The sequence below is a fragment of the Colletes gigas genome, unplaced genomic scaffold (genome assembly GCF_013123115.1).
Source record: "Colletes gigas isolate AHSC1104 unplaced genomic scaffold, ASM1312311v1 Colletes_gigas_Sc00007, whole genome shotgun sequence".
Classification (NCBI taxonomy): Eukaryota; Metazoa; Arthropoda; class Insecta; order Hymenoptera; family Colletidae; genus Colletes; species Colletes gigas.
Genome location: NW_025106636.1, coordinates 6,141,026 through 6,157,779, shown reverse-complemented (window position 1 = coordinate 6,157,779; position 16,754 = coordinate 6,141,026). Strand labels below are relative to the sequence as shown.

Sequence of the window (16,754 nt, the reverse complement as noted above, 5' to 3'; positions counted from 1 at the left end):
GTGATCAGTGTTACAAAGAACCTGTTGCAACAAGTGTGTTAAAACAGGAACCACCCAGGGACACCTCCCGATCGCCGAAAGCACTTAATCTTGGACATCAGCGAGAAAACTGTTTCAATCATCGTGTCACGTCAACCGGACAAGCAGACCCTGCATGTACCTGATATCCAGAGATCAACAGGTGACGGTTTCCACTGTAATTACGCCGCACCTGGCCCACATCCGCGACGAATCGCGCTCCACCCAGGCTCGCTTTCACAGCCTCCTGCCTCGAGAACGAAGAAGGAAGCTACCTTCCGCGGCGGATCTTGACCGTGGCACACCCAGTATGCACCCGAGAGGGGTTTTTTGACTCGCGGAGGAAGAAAGGGGTGCACGCGTTGTTCGCAGACGCAGCTGCTTTGGGCATCGAACGCCGGGCCCGGTGCAGTCCTGAAAGAGCCAGGATGCCGTCAGCGACGACGACGACGGGCGCACCTGGCCCCCCATCACCTGCTCCCCTCCCTTTCCGCGCGGTGCACGGGCCCAGCCGGCCGGAATTCGCCTCTATGGGCATTTTTGCGTCATCTAACGCCGCGCACTGCCGTATCCTGGTCCCTCGTGCAACTTTTTTGCCCAATTTCTGTCGGGCCCACGGGGGCCTGGGAAGTCGCAGATTTCCTGCGATCGGTTCCTCCTCTAAACGGAACCGATTGTTTTATTAGGAAACCCCAGGATGTGGAAGTCGCATTTGAAACGACAGTAAACTAGTGTCACAAAGACCTCTGAAAGCACTTGTCAAAATGGGCCCCAATTTTTGAGAAATTCTTGACGAAGATTCTGACCAGAACCTTTTGAATTATTGCGAGACAAAAAGAGTAGTATTTTACTAATTTAATCATAGTTCTAGAGTAGTCGCGGTCGAGTAATATGCGCTACGATGATTACGTTGCTGACGAAGCAGCCCAGAAATGATTCTCGCGAATTCTGCAAGGTAATTTCGCCATAAATAATGAGTTGCGTTTCGATCGTCTCGCCTGGAACGCGTGGAAGCTCTGCTTTGTAATGGGCTCGCGATAATGAACTCGCGAACTAACCGAGAAGATGCTTCGTCTCTTAAGAGCAATAATATTTAAAACGAATGAAAATTTCCGTCTTTGCGAGTAAAATAAAATTAACCTAATTTGCGTTGCCCGGTCCAATCGCCAAGTTGATCAACGACCTATCGGAAAGGGGGGAAGTCCCGTTTCCGGGTCGCCGCTAAATTCCGTAATTTCAACCGGTGTTGGTCGCTCGATCGATAAACTTTTTCGTGCCTGTTGCACGCGTGCCGGTGCAGTGTGCATTCCTGCGTGGTGCAGGTGCATCGACGCCCTCAGCTAACACCTTCCTGTTTATTTTCCGATGATTAGTCAGTGGTCGTTCTCGTTTTTTTCTTTCTTTTTTTTTTGTTACACGATTCGTCGAGCACGGGGCACAACAACCGCCTGCATCGAGTTTATTGCTTCGGGGGCGACAAAATTGGCCCCAAAACAGCAATTACCCTTTCAACGTTTCGACTGTTTGCGCGGCGATTATCTGGTCAACCAACTTTTCGCCTCATAACGACGTGTTTATTCGTTTCGACAGATTTCTCACTTGTATACAACGAACAAAGACATTAAATAAATTGTCCGTCTGCTTTAGAGACAAATGATTTAAACTGGAATTGAAATTAATAAGAATTCTTGACGTAATAGAATCAGAGAGTATTTGATTATTTGACTACTCGAACCAATTAACTTTTAAACAATTTATTTGGATAATGTCCAGGCCTGTTTACAACACGGTTTCGATGCGTAGCAATTAATCGAGTCTCAAGAAGTTTGGCCAGCACAATGCAATTGCTGCTTTGAGAGTGTTATATTCATTTTTGAACAAATATTTGCGCATTCGGTTTCGCTTATCTGAACGACGAATGTAAGCAGAGCAACCGCATTCCTCGTCCAGGAATGGATATGGACCATTAGAAGCTCGTAACAGCTAGATTAAACATTACTCCGGAATATATATCTCATTATCATTTTTCAAACGATAAACATTGAACGTGTTTTGGTATCGTTCGTACGAACAACTAATTTGTTAGTCTATTAATAGAAACCCGGACAAGCTGCGAACGTATCGCATACCTTGGGAGCAATTATAATAAAACGATTCGATAAAAAATATGTTCATAGCTGGCGTTAATTCTCCCCGTAGTTTAAAAACATTCCCGAGAGATAATGCACTATTGCGGTTAAAAATCGTCGAGATAGCGATAAATTCTTGGGGAATAAATCATAGTTCAATGCTCCTGTTTCAGGCTTGGGGAAGTACCCTGGAACGCAATTTTCTATGGAGTTTGAAGATAAAAAAACAATCTTTTTACAGAGTGGAACGCTCCAACTTCGATTCCTAAAATAGCATTGTTATTGTCCTGGTTTTTTTTTTCTCAATATTTTTATCTCAAACAAGGCCCAAGGCGTTTCTCAATTTTTCATCGCAGAAAGTTCCATTGGCCACCAAACAGTGGTGGCAAAAATCGCTCGAAAGTTTCGAGAGATCGACGGAAGGCGCCCGAATGTTCAGGACGCAATCGAGCGAGCCAAGAGTGGCTGGAAATTAAATAACGTTTCCCGTATCAGCTGTTATCTATTTAGGCTTGCTTAGGCTATCGCTTGTTTGCCCGGGGAGCCCAGTTACGCTTTCGTGTTCTCGAAAAGAGGGAGTTCGTTGCGTGACACTGCCCATTCGACTCTCTGTCGGTTTCGTGAGGCATTTAAAAACCACAGTAGACGCCTCCGATTCAAGATTTGGACAAATTTTATTCGCGAATAACAGATAGAAAGTTCAGATCGATTTGGAAAAGATACCCGGGCGGATTTAAATGCCTCGAGTTGCTCGGAAAGTTTTGGGAACCTCGGTTACCTAACAGCAAGACACCGAAATCTCGATAGTGATACTTTTATCTGATAAAGAGCAGCTAGCATTTAGATTTTTAATGAATTAACGATAAATTCGGCTAGATTAGATAGTAAACAAGCTCTGACAATTGCAACATTTTAACCTATTTCTCGTTAATGATTTACGAAACGCTTAATTTTTCAGTACTTCTTCCAAGATTGTGATTCTGGTACAAACAATTTGTTATGGAACAAATGATCTCGAATTTCTCATCGAGGTTTCGGGACTCGTAAATCTGGGATAGGATTAGGTGGTGATTCACTATACCTGAGAAAGGTGATAGGTCTTAAGTATGTAGTACAGTGGAGGTAGATCTAGGTAGGTCTAGGTCAGTTCAAATTGGATCTGGAAATTGGAAAAATAAATTAGGTATTTCTAGACAAGACCTAGATTGGACGTAGATTAAGTCTGTACAAAATTATGATACTCTTCGCATTTCAATTAGAACTGGTTATGTGTTAGATCTGACACCTCTGGATTAAGTCTGATTCAACATACACTGGGTCTGTCTTAACAAGCTAAATCTTCCTGGCTGTGTAACAGAAATTTATTAGACGCAGACCTAGGTCAGTCCAGAAATCAGATCTGACCTAGAATTAGGACTCAGAGCTATGTAGATGTTAGGTCTGACAACTCTTGATTAGACACAGATTAAATCTGTACAAAATGATAATGTAACAGACTGCATTAGATATAGTCCTACGTCAGATTTAAATTAGATTATCTAAATTAAACTACAACTATATCCCAGTAGAGCTAACTAACGTCTTGTTAATTAAATATAATTTAGCAAGATAGTGTCTTCTCAGGTTTGTTAGGTACAGATCTAGTCTAGATCCAAATTAGATGTGAACTACAACTATACCTCAAGTTAGTATCGAGCATTGTTATGTTTGTGACTCATCTGTATAGTCTATGTAAATTAAATCTGTGTTGAGAAATGTAGGATATGTTAGTAATGAGTGAGTCAAATCCAAATTAGATGTGGGTTGGAACTATACTTCAATTATATCTAGGAACACGTCAGGCCTCAGAAATATATTAAAATTAGTTACAAGTTTGTGTTGGATACTAATTAAATGTGAACTAGAACCATACACCTTATTCAAATCAAAGTTGTGTTAGGTTTATAATGCCTCTGGATAAGGTCTAGCTATGTGGATTAAATCTGACTGATAAGATGTCTTCTCAGAACGTGTTAGGTATACCTCTGAGCCAAATGCAAATTAGATACACTAAACTCTATTATCTAATGCAATATCTTAAGTCTGTGTCCTGTTTAGATCGTGTCCAGACCGTCTATTAAAATCATATAATCAATACAAGTCAGAATCACTGACGAAACTTTCTTTTTGAGCAACCAAAACAGCATGTTCACCAGATTGGAAAGCCTCGACCAAATAACAAAGTAGCCCATGTTCAATGTATTCCTCCAATTCTACGAATGTAAAATAAAGCATGAATGCTTTCTCGTCCTCTAAAAAAAAAAAAAAGACAGACCGTCGATCGATAAGGATATTCGTGGGACAGGTTATCACCAGTTCGAGATTCGGCAGCGTCGACGGCCATTTAACGGTCACGCCGAGGAACGGACCGAAAAATAGAAGCATTTAGATACGGATAACGTGCCCTATTTTCGATCGTTTCGCCAAATGGCGAAAGAAGTGTACCGTAAACTTTTCCTATGAAAGTTTCATGCCATTTAGCATACAGGCACGAGGATCGATATCCCCCAGCGATACATTTTAACGGGAAAAGGAAATCCACTGCGTCACAGACCCACTGTTACGTTTGACCCATTTTCAGTGGCTCAGGCTTTCGAAGAGAAAAAACAAACCCCATAAAAATGGTAGCAGACATTTTTCGATAAAACTAACAAATTTCCAATCGTTCCATAAAAATTATTTTTAGTTGCATGGGTCAATTACAATCATTTTTGGTCAATACTTATACCCCCGAATTCCTAATCATTTTCGAGAAAAAAATTCGAGTAGGTGTGAAATTTTTCGACAAAATTAAGAAATTTCCAATCTTTCTAAAAAAATTGTTTTTAGTTGTAGGGGGCAAGTACAATCATTTTTGGTGATTAGACATACCCCCGAAATCCTACCCAGTTTCGAGAAAAAAATTCGAGTAGATGTGAAATTTTTCGACAAAATTAAAAAATTTCCAATCGTTCCAAAAAAATTATTTTTAGTTCCACGAATCAAGTACAATCATTTTTTGTCAATAGATATACCCCCGAAATCCTACGCAATTTCGAGAAAAAAATTCTTTACTGAAAACAGAATTTATGGCCAGAAAAATGTTTCTGTAATTTCATTGTCTGTCTCATTTCCTCTTCTGTTCTTTTCTGTAACCTGTTCGTTTAATTTTTCATTTCAAATCATGGAAACTATTACTTTATTTACTATATTTTTATAATAACAGCCATAGTTATCTTACTTTGAATGCATTTCTATATATTTTATAAATATCGATGGAGAAATTTTCACAAAAGGAAGTTGTATATGGAAGAAGTGGAACGAATCGTGTCAGGTAACGAAGTCTAGAAAATGTTCTACTCCAAAACGAATGGATTACCAAAATGGTGGCCAGAAATTCCCGAGGAATAAGATGTTTTTACGGCTAATTTCTTCGAATGGATCCGACACGGAAAGTCGAGTTCGCTAATTATCGGCTAATTTATCGTACAGCGATCTACCTCGCCAGACAGAAAAGATCGGAAGGTATCGGTCAACACTATCCACCGAAAACCTACTCACGGCATACCGACTGGTATACCCCGAGACTTATCGTGTACCGACGTGCAATTAGCGATAAGTTAGGTGCGTTTCATTAGCGCGTAGTGTTTTATCGGTGAAAGATGATAGTGTTTACTAACAGGATTTTTCTCTTTCCCCTTATCGCCAATAACAAAAAGACCTCACCCGACACACTGCTCAAGTATTTATAACCGACTATCAAGCTCCCTTTCTTGGGCCTTAAAAGAATTACTTTTAGACTCGTTTCTATTGTAAAACATAGTCACTGCATTGCCCTTGAAAAAAAAACCATAAAAGCATCGATGCTCGCGCTAAAATGTTCACCATTAACTGACAGACTCCTCTCGACTTGCTAGTGATCTTTTTCAGGGCACCAACTATATTTTAAAATGTATAAAATTCGAGAAATTTGATACAGAGGCGATTAAAGCAACAGTGGTCCCTAAGATAGAAACAATCGATTCCAATGGACCGTGGACCATAACTTCCCCCATGTCCGACTAGTCCCAGCGTCGAGTGCAGAAAAGTCGGTATCGGTGGGGCCGATTAATCGTTCTCCGTTCGGAAATATGCAGATAGAGAGGAGCAAAACGAGATGACCGAGCACTTACCCATAAGTCATCCAGTGTGATGGAGTTGTCCGTGTAGAAAACGAGCACCTCGGCGGTGAGCGGCGACGGTTCTCGCAGTTTCGAGGCGAGAAGCAGGCAGGCGGTTCCTAGCAGCTGCAGCTGCGACTTCCTGATCGGGCAGATCGAGAGGAACCTGTCGACGTAGTTCATCGAGAGGGGAAAGACCTCGTCCTGGCACTTCTGCTCCTCGCATACCTGCCACGGATCATCGAGAACGAGATTAGAAACGTCGTCCTTGTTCTTTGTCGGGTCTGTCGTAGTGGTTGGAACAAAGGATGATCAAGGGGTTGCTTTCAACGCGTCCCTTTGCGGTACCTACGCGTCTCGAGCCTTCCAAGGGTGAACGCGATTCGGGGGGATCTTTCTACGAGGCTCCTGAATTAGGAAAGTGGCGGATACCTGGGGGGCTCCAGTCGATCGGAATGCGGCTATACAGTTATGTTGCCAGGTAACTCGGGGGGGCTTTTTGTTGATTTTCTTGGGCGTCACCGGCGCGCAAATGAGGGAATCTGATTTATTAAGGCGCGTGGACGACACCTTTGCACGAAGCTTAAAGTCGCTTAACGATCGCGCGGTTGTTCGAGGAGACTTTGTAGGAATAAAGCGAGCACTTTCGTTTGTCTACGTCCATTTTGACCTATGGGAACAGTTTTGGTTTTTGCTGAGAATAATGGTAAAGCTAAACTGATATACAAATACGGAAAATTTGGTGTTTTGCAAGGTACGACTGAGAACTCGATGGACAGTGCTACAAGAGTCAATGACAAATTAGTGTTAAAGCCCCGGTAAAACCCTGAAGAGATAGGCGTGGGTACGTCGGACCGGATTTCCTTCCTCCGTAACTTACCATCGTGGCTTTGTCTAATCGATCACCCTGGGGCACAGGTCGGGGACCTCGGTTTTTGTTTCCAAAGCGTTCTCGAGGAGCAGATACAATCGATACAGTCGATGCTGAGGAAGAGCATAACGAGTTCTCGACGTGGAACGAAATTCCAGTCCGAGGGGTCGAAAGGGACTCTCGTCTAGACGATTATGATTTCGCTTTGGGTACTCGAGACGCGATTATATGCAAAATACCAATTCCAGCTCTACTTTGATAACTAATTTTCTTTATTTATTGTATTTTTTTGAAACAAATTAACCCTCAGATATGGCCTCTAAAGGCAGTCATTTGCAAAAGACGTATATATACGTCCTCTGAAAATTGAGTTACGAAGACAATATATAACCATGATCAATATCCAAAGGGTGAAAAAAACACAAAAATAGTGTTCAATATTAATAAATAGTCGTATTTGAAACAAACTAAAATTTGGAGTACATTTGCTTTAAAATGACACAATCTCAGCAGAAATCGAAGATTTTCAAACCCTCCATCCCCTAAACGAAACACTTCTCCGTTCTCCATTAGCAAGTTCCAAGTATGTACCAGGCTACGGTGGGTTAATTAATTTCCAATAATCTTGAACGTAACAAGAACAATATTTATCGAGACATCTAAACGTGAGGGCCCCCCAACGTTAAACACACGGTCGAAACGCTCGGAAAGGGTACGAGAGACACCCCAATTTCCGGAACGCAGGGGTTGACCCGAAATATTCCACGGTGGGTTCACAGAAATCCCACCGGTTGTTTTCAACCGGTAGGTGCAGCCGTACGAATCGGCCACTGCCGTTGTACGGGGGGACTTATTGAGCGTGACCAACGTTCTACCCTTTTCCAACACCCCTCGTAATTGCTTCATGACGCGTACACCACGACCAATTAGTACCAGCGACTTCACGAAATAATTGTACGTGTCCTATCATCGATTAAACGTCGCGTTACGAGGGTGCGTGATCACCTTCGAGTTTCAGAAGAAACTTCTGGCTTCTTCCAGCGAATTACGAGCACGGAAAAGGGCTGTTTTCACGTCTAGAAAGAATTGAGACTGTTTGACCATCGTTTGAACGTGCAATTGTAGGGGTTCGAAGGTTATGTTTTGAAAATACTGTTTCCACATGTCTTTTACATGCCTCAGGCAAATTTTCATGGAACTGTCGAATTCCCTTCAAGGACAATGAAGTTTTCCAAGGCTCAGGGTGGTCGTTTCTAAGAACTTAGCCGTCCCACACTTTTCGAGGGTGGCGATTTATGACGGCGTTTTCCTGCAGTCAGAGCGCAGTGTGTAACGCAGATGTGTCCTCAGAGTCGCTGCGAACCCCGTTATTTTAATCCTAACCTCCACAGAGACTGCTAAATGCATTACAATTGCAAATGATAATAAATTTAAATTTAAATTCAAGTTATTGCGAAGAAAGTAGGTTCAGAATTTTTCGGAACAAATTCTGCCATAACAAAGAATCTATTCTACGGCTTTAAAGATTCACCCTTGGACAAGAAATCACCCTAACCCAGGTCGATAACGCCGTAAATTATCCCGTGTAATTCATAGTATAGATTATTTTTATCTATCGTAGAACAGAAGTTATTGATACCGACGCAAAAGCCTCGGGGACACGCTATATTTCTCTATCAACCTCGGACAGCAGCCTCTAACAACTATTCGCCGATCCTCAAACATTCGTGCGGGTCGTGGAGGGCCAGATAGCGGCTTCCACATTGTTATCTGCGTCGATAAACTTTAATCCGTCCTTCTACACGCCCGATTCCGACCGAAGAAAAGAAAGGAAACAAGCCCACGGTGTGTTTGGCGCACGGGGGTCAGCTAATAATAGTCCCCACAACACTTATTCCAAGTTTTATCTTCGATAAAAACATTATCTGCTTCCAAATAGAGAGACGCAAGGATACAAACAGGGTACCATTTTAGCCATTTACCAGAATCTGCTTTTACCCCGTAAAATAATCTTTAAAAAATAATTATCTTCCAATAAATATATTTAGAATGGTCTGACGAGGTGGTATCTCGAAATATTAATAACGCAACGCTAGGAATTACGAGTGCCATTTGTGCCATTTTTGCTTTTCATTCGAATTTCTAGGGTACCATTTTAGTCATTTACTAGAGGCTGCTTTTACCCCATAAAATAATGTTTAAAAAATAAATATATTTAGAATGCTCTGACGAGATGGTATGTTGAAATAGAATTCTGTCGTCTCGAGATATTATGGACGCAACGCTAGGAATCACGAGTGCCATTTGTGCCATTTTTGCTTTTTATTCGAATTTCTAGGGTACCATTTTAGCCATTTACCAGAATCTGCTTTTACCCCATAAAATAATGTTTAAAAAATAAATATATTTAGAATGCTCTGACGAGATGGTATGTTGAAATAGAATTCTGTCGTCTCGAAATATTATGGACGCAACGCTAGGAATCACGAGTGCCATTTGTGCCATTTTTGTTTTTTCTTTGAAAACGAGGCAACGTTGGTGTTTTACTGGTAGAAAACACGCTAGAGAACGAATTCTAGGATGAGTTGGTCGACTCGAGGCGAGCGAATCGCCGCCAGTGGCTCTAATGCCGAAGAATTCAAAGCAATGGACTTCGACACGACGTGTATACACGATCCCAGTCCGGTCACGTTCTCGACGTAGTCGCATGCTTCAAGGTCGACTTTACAAACCTCCCGGTCGTTGCAATTAATCGCGCAAAAAATCAATCGACAGTCGAATATATCGGGCCTTGAACCTCTAATCGCGAGAATCTGACCGGCAAAGATGGCCGTTCTCCAGGAACTCGAGGCGACGTTTAATCCTCTGAACTTTAGGTAACCGACGAACACGGATTTAATTATTGGCCTCCATCGAAATCGTGGAACCGCGTTACAAACGAATACACTTTATATTTATATCTATTAATAATATATAATATTTAAAGAAACATTAGAATTTCTAAAAAATAACTATTTACTATAAAACCTCGGAATTTCGATATTCTGTTTGGTATATTGGATATTCCCCGTACAGTGTATTAATTTTTATAAAGTCGGTTACTTTCTCCTGCGAAGTGCAACTTTGTCTGATACTTTGAAGTATAAGTTTTCTAAATAATTGAGTTCTACAAAATAAAAATTTGTTCGTTTTTTAAGCAGTTTAATATTGCATACAAATCAAGAACCATTTTTCTAGGTTAGGTACACGTTTACTTCCCACTAGCGTTTATAAAATGCAACCTGAACTTTACGCTTCGGTGTTATGACGAAATGTAACATCCGAGGGTTAATTGCTGTTGGAATGCGATGATTTTAAGCAACGATTTCTAATTTGACGTGAATTACATCATTAGAAAGCGCGAGGATTCTTAGCTCTCGACGGATCGATCAGTGAAATCGGAATCACGAAAACGTCGTTTTAATTATAAAATTGCTTAATTAATATTCATTACCAAACAGTAAAAATTTAATTTGGCCACGTAAAAATGTCCACGACAAAACCCAAGTGCATCAAAAGTGACCAAACAGATCCCAAAGAATTTTAATTTCACGCTGATACCGAACATAAAATAAAATCAGACTACATTCCTCTTGTAATTGACAATTACAAATTACGGCCACGAACCTGAACGCCAGACATTAATCATGGAATCATGGCTCAAATTATAATGCACATCCCAATCAATAACAAGGAATTTATGGCACATTAAACTTTTCATTTCTAATTGCATTACCATTTCAAATATTGCTTACTTGATGCCAACAGTTAACACGAAATTGTATACTACTAGATAATAAATCCAGATACATTCAAAATATATATATTTGTATATTTTATACACTTTTATTTTCATATTAATATTCATCTACAATTTTACTTTCTGTTAAAACTATCCATCATATTATTTCTTCTGCATAATCTCTGAACCTTTTAATACCTGGTGTACTGATTTTGATCGTGACTGTATGATACGAGAATTTTAATCAGAAGAGATCTATTGGAAATGATCCATGGCTCTTTCAACCCCTGGTTTTTTGCGCATAGCATAATGCGCCACTGGTTGCCAGGACGGTAGGAAAAACAAAGAATTACCGTTACAAGCGTTAGCCACGAGCGAGAAAGAAAGAAAGAGGAAAAAAAAAGAGGAAGATTGTCGCGCGCGAAACACGCATATTTCTATCGTGGCACGCTCGGATAGCAGGCATTTAAACATTCTTCCCGCCTGGACAGACTACATTGTCAGCGGCCCAGAGTCACGTTGAAAGGAAAAACGAACGGTGGAATCGTGCAATTCGATCCGAAAGCGGGGAATTCATTACCACGGTCGACCAAGGAGTTTGGCGCGAAGCGACCATCGACAAGAATTTAAAGGGCGTTAGAGAACTGAAGAAGCGGGGATAGTCGGATAATTTCAAACCAAAGAACAATATTCTAAATTAAATATAAAAAAATTAAAAATGACTCCCACCTTGAGACAAAATTATTCTGATTTCTCGCTCGTATATGCAATTACACGTGTTTCATTTCCGATTAAATACAAAAAAAAATGACACACATTAAGATAAAATTGTTCTGATTTCTCGATCGTATATGCAATTACACGTGTTTCATTTTTAATTAAATATAAAACAAAAATGACACACATTAAGATAAAAATTGTTTCAATGTTACTGTTGTGATTTCTCGATCGTATATGCAATTACACGTGTTTCCTTTTTAATTAAATATAAAACAAAAATGACACACATTAAGATAAAAATTGTTTCATTGTTATTGTTCTGATTTCTCGATCGTTTTTTAATGACGATTTGATTAAAATTAATTTTTCAATTTATCGGTAACGAAATCGTCATATACACGCGAAACAATGAAATTTGATCTTAAAAGAAAGGTGATTCGAATTCGCTGGGAGCATTAAATGTTAATTATGAATGCCAGCGGCCTTATCGAGTCGCATTTGGCAAAGCACGGTGACGTAACCCGTGACTTATCGTGCTGACACGATTCGCCTCGTTAATGACGACGAAACTACGGTGCCGAACATAATTATCGGCACAGAGCGATTCTTGGAATAAAACTAGTTGTAAACGTAAAAAAATCATAGCAAATTACATTTAATTTTATCATTTTATATTCGAGAAAAAAATATAGCATTCGATAACAAAATAACACACACCATCGTCGTCAAAAGCATTTCATCGTTTCAAATTTTAAATTGTATTTTAAAAATCAAAATTATAAATTTTTTGTATCATTATTATTTTGTTACCGAATACACCAAAGCTTTTATTATTTCCTTATCGCCAAGTATTAAGAACGTAACGAACACACAACAGAGTTAATTAATATCTTCATTAAAATCGAATCAGCGTTTACTGTATTTGATCAATCATGCTGTTCGACGATTGCACGAAATTAAAAATCCACGTGTCGGTTGTGACCTACATATTATGAGTAGGCAATTTATTTTGTTTGCCGATTTTCGCGATAAGTTTATATCGATTCTTATTTTTATCTTTTTGACAGTTGCAATTGAAAAATTGGATAAAGTTTATATACTGTAACTAGATGTAATTGTATTATAGAAATTATCACAATCTATATCATTTGCACATTTAGATAATATTACCTGAACAAGTGGAAGTAAATTAAAACATTCAAATAAAGTTAATTCTAAGAATACTAAATTTATAAAAATGTACTCGTCACGTTCGATCGTGTTTGTTAATTTTTCTGCTAGTCTACGATTAGTTTTGTTTCAAGAAGCATTATTATCCTGGTCTTTATACGCCGTTCGGCCACCTAAACGCGCACCTACGCATTGAGCGTGTTTTTTAAATTTTAAAGGGACCCCAGACGCGTCTTCGACGTCACCGTCTCTCACGCCCCACGGCTAAAAATAATCTAAACGTTCATCCGCGGCCGTTGAGCGACTTTCAACCGCCGCCTAACCGAAAAATCGAATTCGCTCGAACCTGTTCGAAATCGACGTTCGAGTTTCGGTAATGGTGGCCGCTGAAAGATTCGACGAACGAAACTACGCGTCACCGCGACCTCTATCACGTTGGCCACCACGTTAATTTTCTACGTACAGAAATATTCTCGAATTTACTAAAATCATGCATTTTACAACATTTCCAACGACAACGAAGTTATTCTAAATTTCACATCAGGGTTCGTTGCGTACTCGCAAGTATTTTCGAGAAACGTTTCGAGTTAAAAGCATCGGTCACCGGTGACCACCATGGCTGACAGAGAAAAACTTCGATTGTACGTGCTGTCAGGGGGCCTGCAAATAACGTGGGCGATAGAAAAATGTATATATATAACCTATTGTGACACTTGCCAACGCAAATCGAGCCTTCACCCTGAGACGGGTTTTCATCGGACAATGGACGAACGCAGACATTGAAAACGGCTGTTACAGTCGAAAAATGCGTACTGTCTTCCATTCCCGATGCAAATAATTGCGCGTAGGTGTTAAGCATCGCGGGGATTCGTTGTGTACGATTACGTAACCCCAACGATCCGACCGTGTGTTTATCCGGCTATTGAAAAGAACGAAAACAACGATAAAATTGTACTTCGAGTATGAGTAAACATTAACGAGTAGAGGGACTTTAGTATCGAGTATTACCGAGACTAGAGACTCGTCGAATTATTCTATTTATTAAGTATCTAGATGTTCCTTGAATATTGTAAAATATTTGTGTTTCAATAAAGAACTCATGCGTTTACGTTGATTATAAATCATCTCGAACGAACTGCTGTGTTTGCGTATGCTTACGTACAACTGTTTTTATCAGATTTGGGCGTAATAAATTACATTTTGCAATCATTGGTTATTCCTGACAATTAATCGTTCACATATTCTTGACACTTTTACAAAATGTATGAATTCCACTTGATTAGTTAAATTGCAAAAACAAATCTCTAACAGCTTCTAACGATTACAATAGCATTTGACATTGTTAACTATTGCTTAGGTTATGTTCTGCCCACTACCGATTTATACACACGCAGATCAAAGAATCGTCGATTTCACTGCAACGGTTCCTTCGAAACAGCTGATCGCAAGATGCAATATTTAAATACTATCTGGCAAGACTCCTCTGGATTTCGTATCGGGAATAATACAAAGAATTGTTTCGACGATGTCGCGGATCGAACAACGGTCGGGAAATCGCGAAATTTTGATAAATTCAAGGGCGACACGTGGACCGGAAACGGTTGCTCACCTCCAACATCCACTCCGCGACGATCTTGCGCATGAGCGGCGAGATGTCCCTCTGCACGCACTCGAAGTAAGAACTGCTCGGTGCGTATCTTTCCTCGGTTTTCAGCAAATTCTGCAGCACACGGTCGTCGCCGAGGAGAGCTGGATCAGCGTAGGCTCTGCATTCCGTTTCCGTGGTCTCGCAGCAAAGCAGATCCATGTTCCCGTGGCGTTTCTAACCTCTCGGATCACGCAGGCGGCTGCCAGCCTCTCTCTGGCGACTCGCGATCGAAGATTCCGCGTTGTGCCAAGAAGCACGACGACGCTGTCGGTTCGGCCGTCTTTCCTTTGTTTTTTCCCGTCTCCTCTCGCCGCTGTCGCCGTCGTCGTCGTCGTCGTCTTCGTCGTCGCCGTCGTCGCGGTTCACTTTATTCACGTGCCACGTTGCCAAACCGTTTTTCGCCGCCGCGGCCAGACAGAGCATGCACGAATCGATCGCAAAGATACGGCAGAAGAGTTCACACAATATTCGCACGGGAAGACGATTCCCGGGGACACTCAACACTTCACAAAATAATATAACCCGTGCACACGTGGACGTGTCGTATGCGTGTACACGTACACGTACAGGACCTTGGTTTCGGGCAATGACTTCGATTAACACTCACCTAGAGGCCGTCTACGCGCAAAACAAATATACAACACGAGCGAGAACAAAAAAGAAAAAAAAAGAAATTGAGAATAGACGTGTACGGTGTTCTACTTTCCTTTATGCACAACAAACACACTTCCCTTCGTCTCTCGTGGGTCGTACGCCCCGACGTAGTTGCCCGATTAGATTGTTTTTTTGTTTTGTTTTCTTCCGTTTTGTTTTTTTCTTTCTCGGTATCCTTCGGTCGAAGCTGCCTCTCTCGATCGAAGAAACGGACGTGCCTCGACTAAACACTAGCGAATAAATAAGAATGATCGTTCGAAGGGATTCTGCGTAAGATTTCAATAAATAAGCGTAATTCGGCCCTCCGGTCGCTCTCGTCTAAGCCGATTAGAATTGTGCGTGAAGTGATTGCGAGTGGGTGTACGGTGTTGCGGTAGGTTCCCGATACGCAAGGAAACCGTTTCCTTTTCGAACAAGTCTGCTTACAGTCGATTTAAATGTCCAGCGATGCAAGCCTACCCTTACTCACTTTCTCACGACCCGACACTGGCGACTTACCAGGTCAGAATGCTGCCGGTCCTCCTGCTTCGCCGGTTCGCTCCTCCCGAAGGGGTGGTAGGTGCGTCCCCACCATTCGGCGCCAACTGGTCACATGACCACGCATCGATCCCTACCACCGGGGCGCCAGTGTCACGTGAATCGTAACCGATCCCCCACCACTGGCTGTCATGACTGGGGCGCCAGTGCAGGATTCGCATCGTGTAACAAGAACCCTGCACGTCTACCGACTGCAGGGGTCGTCACCTTCAGCGTTCTCGTGCTGTTTCTGAGACGATACGTAGAACGACGGACCCAACCTGGTGGTGTTTAACCTGCCGTCGGACTACCCGATGACCTAGCCAGATTTCTTAACGCAACCGACTCGATGAGCGTGTTCGAATTCATAGTTTTCCATTGGATCCAGTTCTATCAAACTTTGACTGCCACGTCAGCTCATATGTATACGAGTGACAGGACTTTTCATTATGAAACTAAAAGGTCTAATACATCTCGATAGAATGCATGAATTTTTGTGAGGTTAGAAAAATAAGTACTAGGAGAAATTTTCGATTATGTAGTTTACAATTCTTTATAATCAAAGTAATGTAGGAACTAATTTTTTAAATACCTGGATTTCCGTTCTGTTAGAATAATAGATTTTGAGGTTAATGCAAGGTTCAGTGTACACAGCATAACCTCAAAACTCGACACCTTAATCGCAACATCAAACTACATATCGAAGAGTCGATATCGAATCGAACCTTTTGAATATCGATAAACATCGATTTCATGGCGTACAGGGATACCACTTGTTTACCGTTGTGTTATTGTTACGGAATATGTGTAAATATGTAAATGTTAAGGACGAGCTATACTTTTTTGGCAAAATATTTGAATCTGAGATTCGTTCCTTATTAAGAGTCTCTTTTTCCGAATTTTCTAAATTGTTTAAGACATTCTAATATATACAATTTCGACTGTTTCCGGAATATAAAGTCTACTGCCATCTATGATCCAAGAACGCGTTTCTCCCATGGAGATCGAACGGGGGTTAGGTTCTCCGAAGTAGCGTAATCGCTACATCTTTTTCTCTGTAAATATGTAA

General features: G+C 41.0%; 1 protein-coding gene across 1 annotated transcript in view; it reads right to left on the bottom strand.

Annotated features, from left to right (window-relative positions):
* Nucleotides 1–15,615, bottom strand: part of LOC122396587 (G1/S-specific cyclin-D2) — a 43,150-nt gene extending 27,535 nt beyond the window's left edge. Inside the window, exons 1-2 of the mRNA XM_043395125.1 lie at nt 14,477–15,615; nt 6,338–6,553 (exon numbers count right to left, since the gene is read on the bottom strand). Of these exons, the coding sequence (XP_043251060.1) occupies nt 6,338–6,553; nt 14,477–14,674 (414 nt within the window). The 5' untranslated portion in view covers nt 14,675–15,615. The remainder of the gene's footprint in view (nt 1–6,337; nt 6,554–14,476) is intronic.
* Between the last annotated feature and the right edge of the window lie 1,139 nt (nt 15,616–16,754).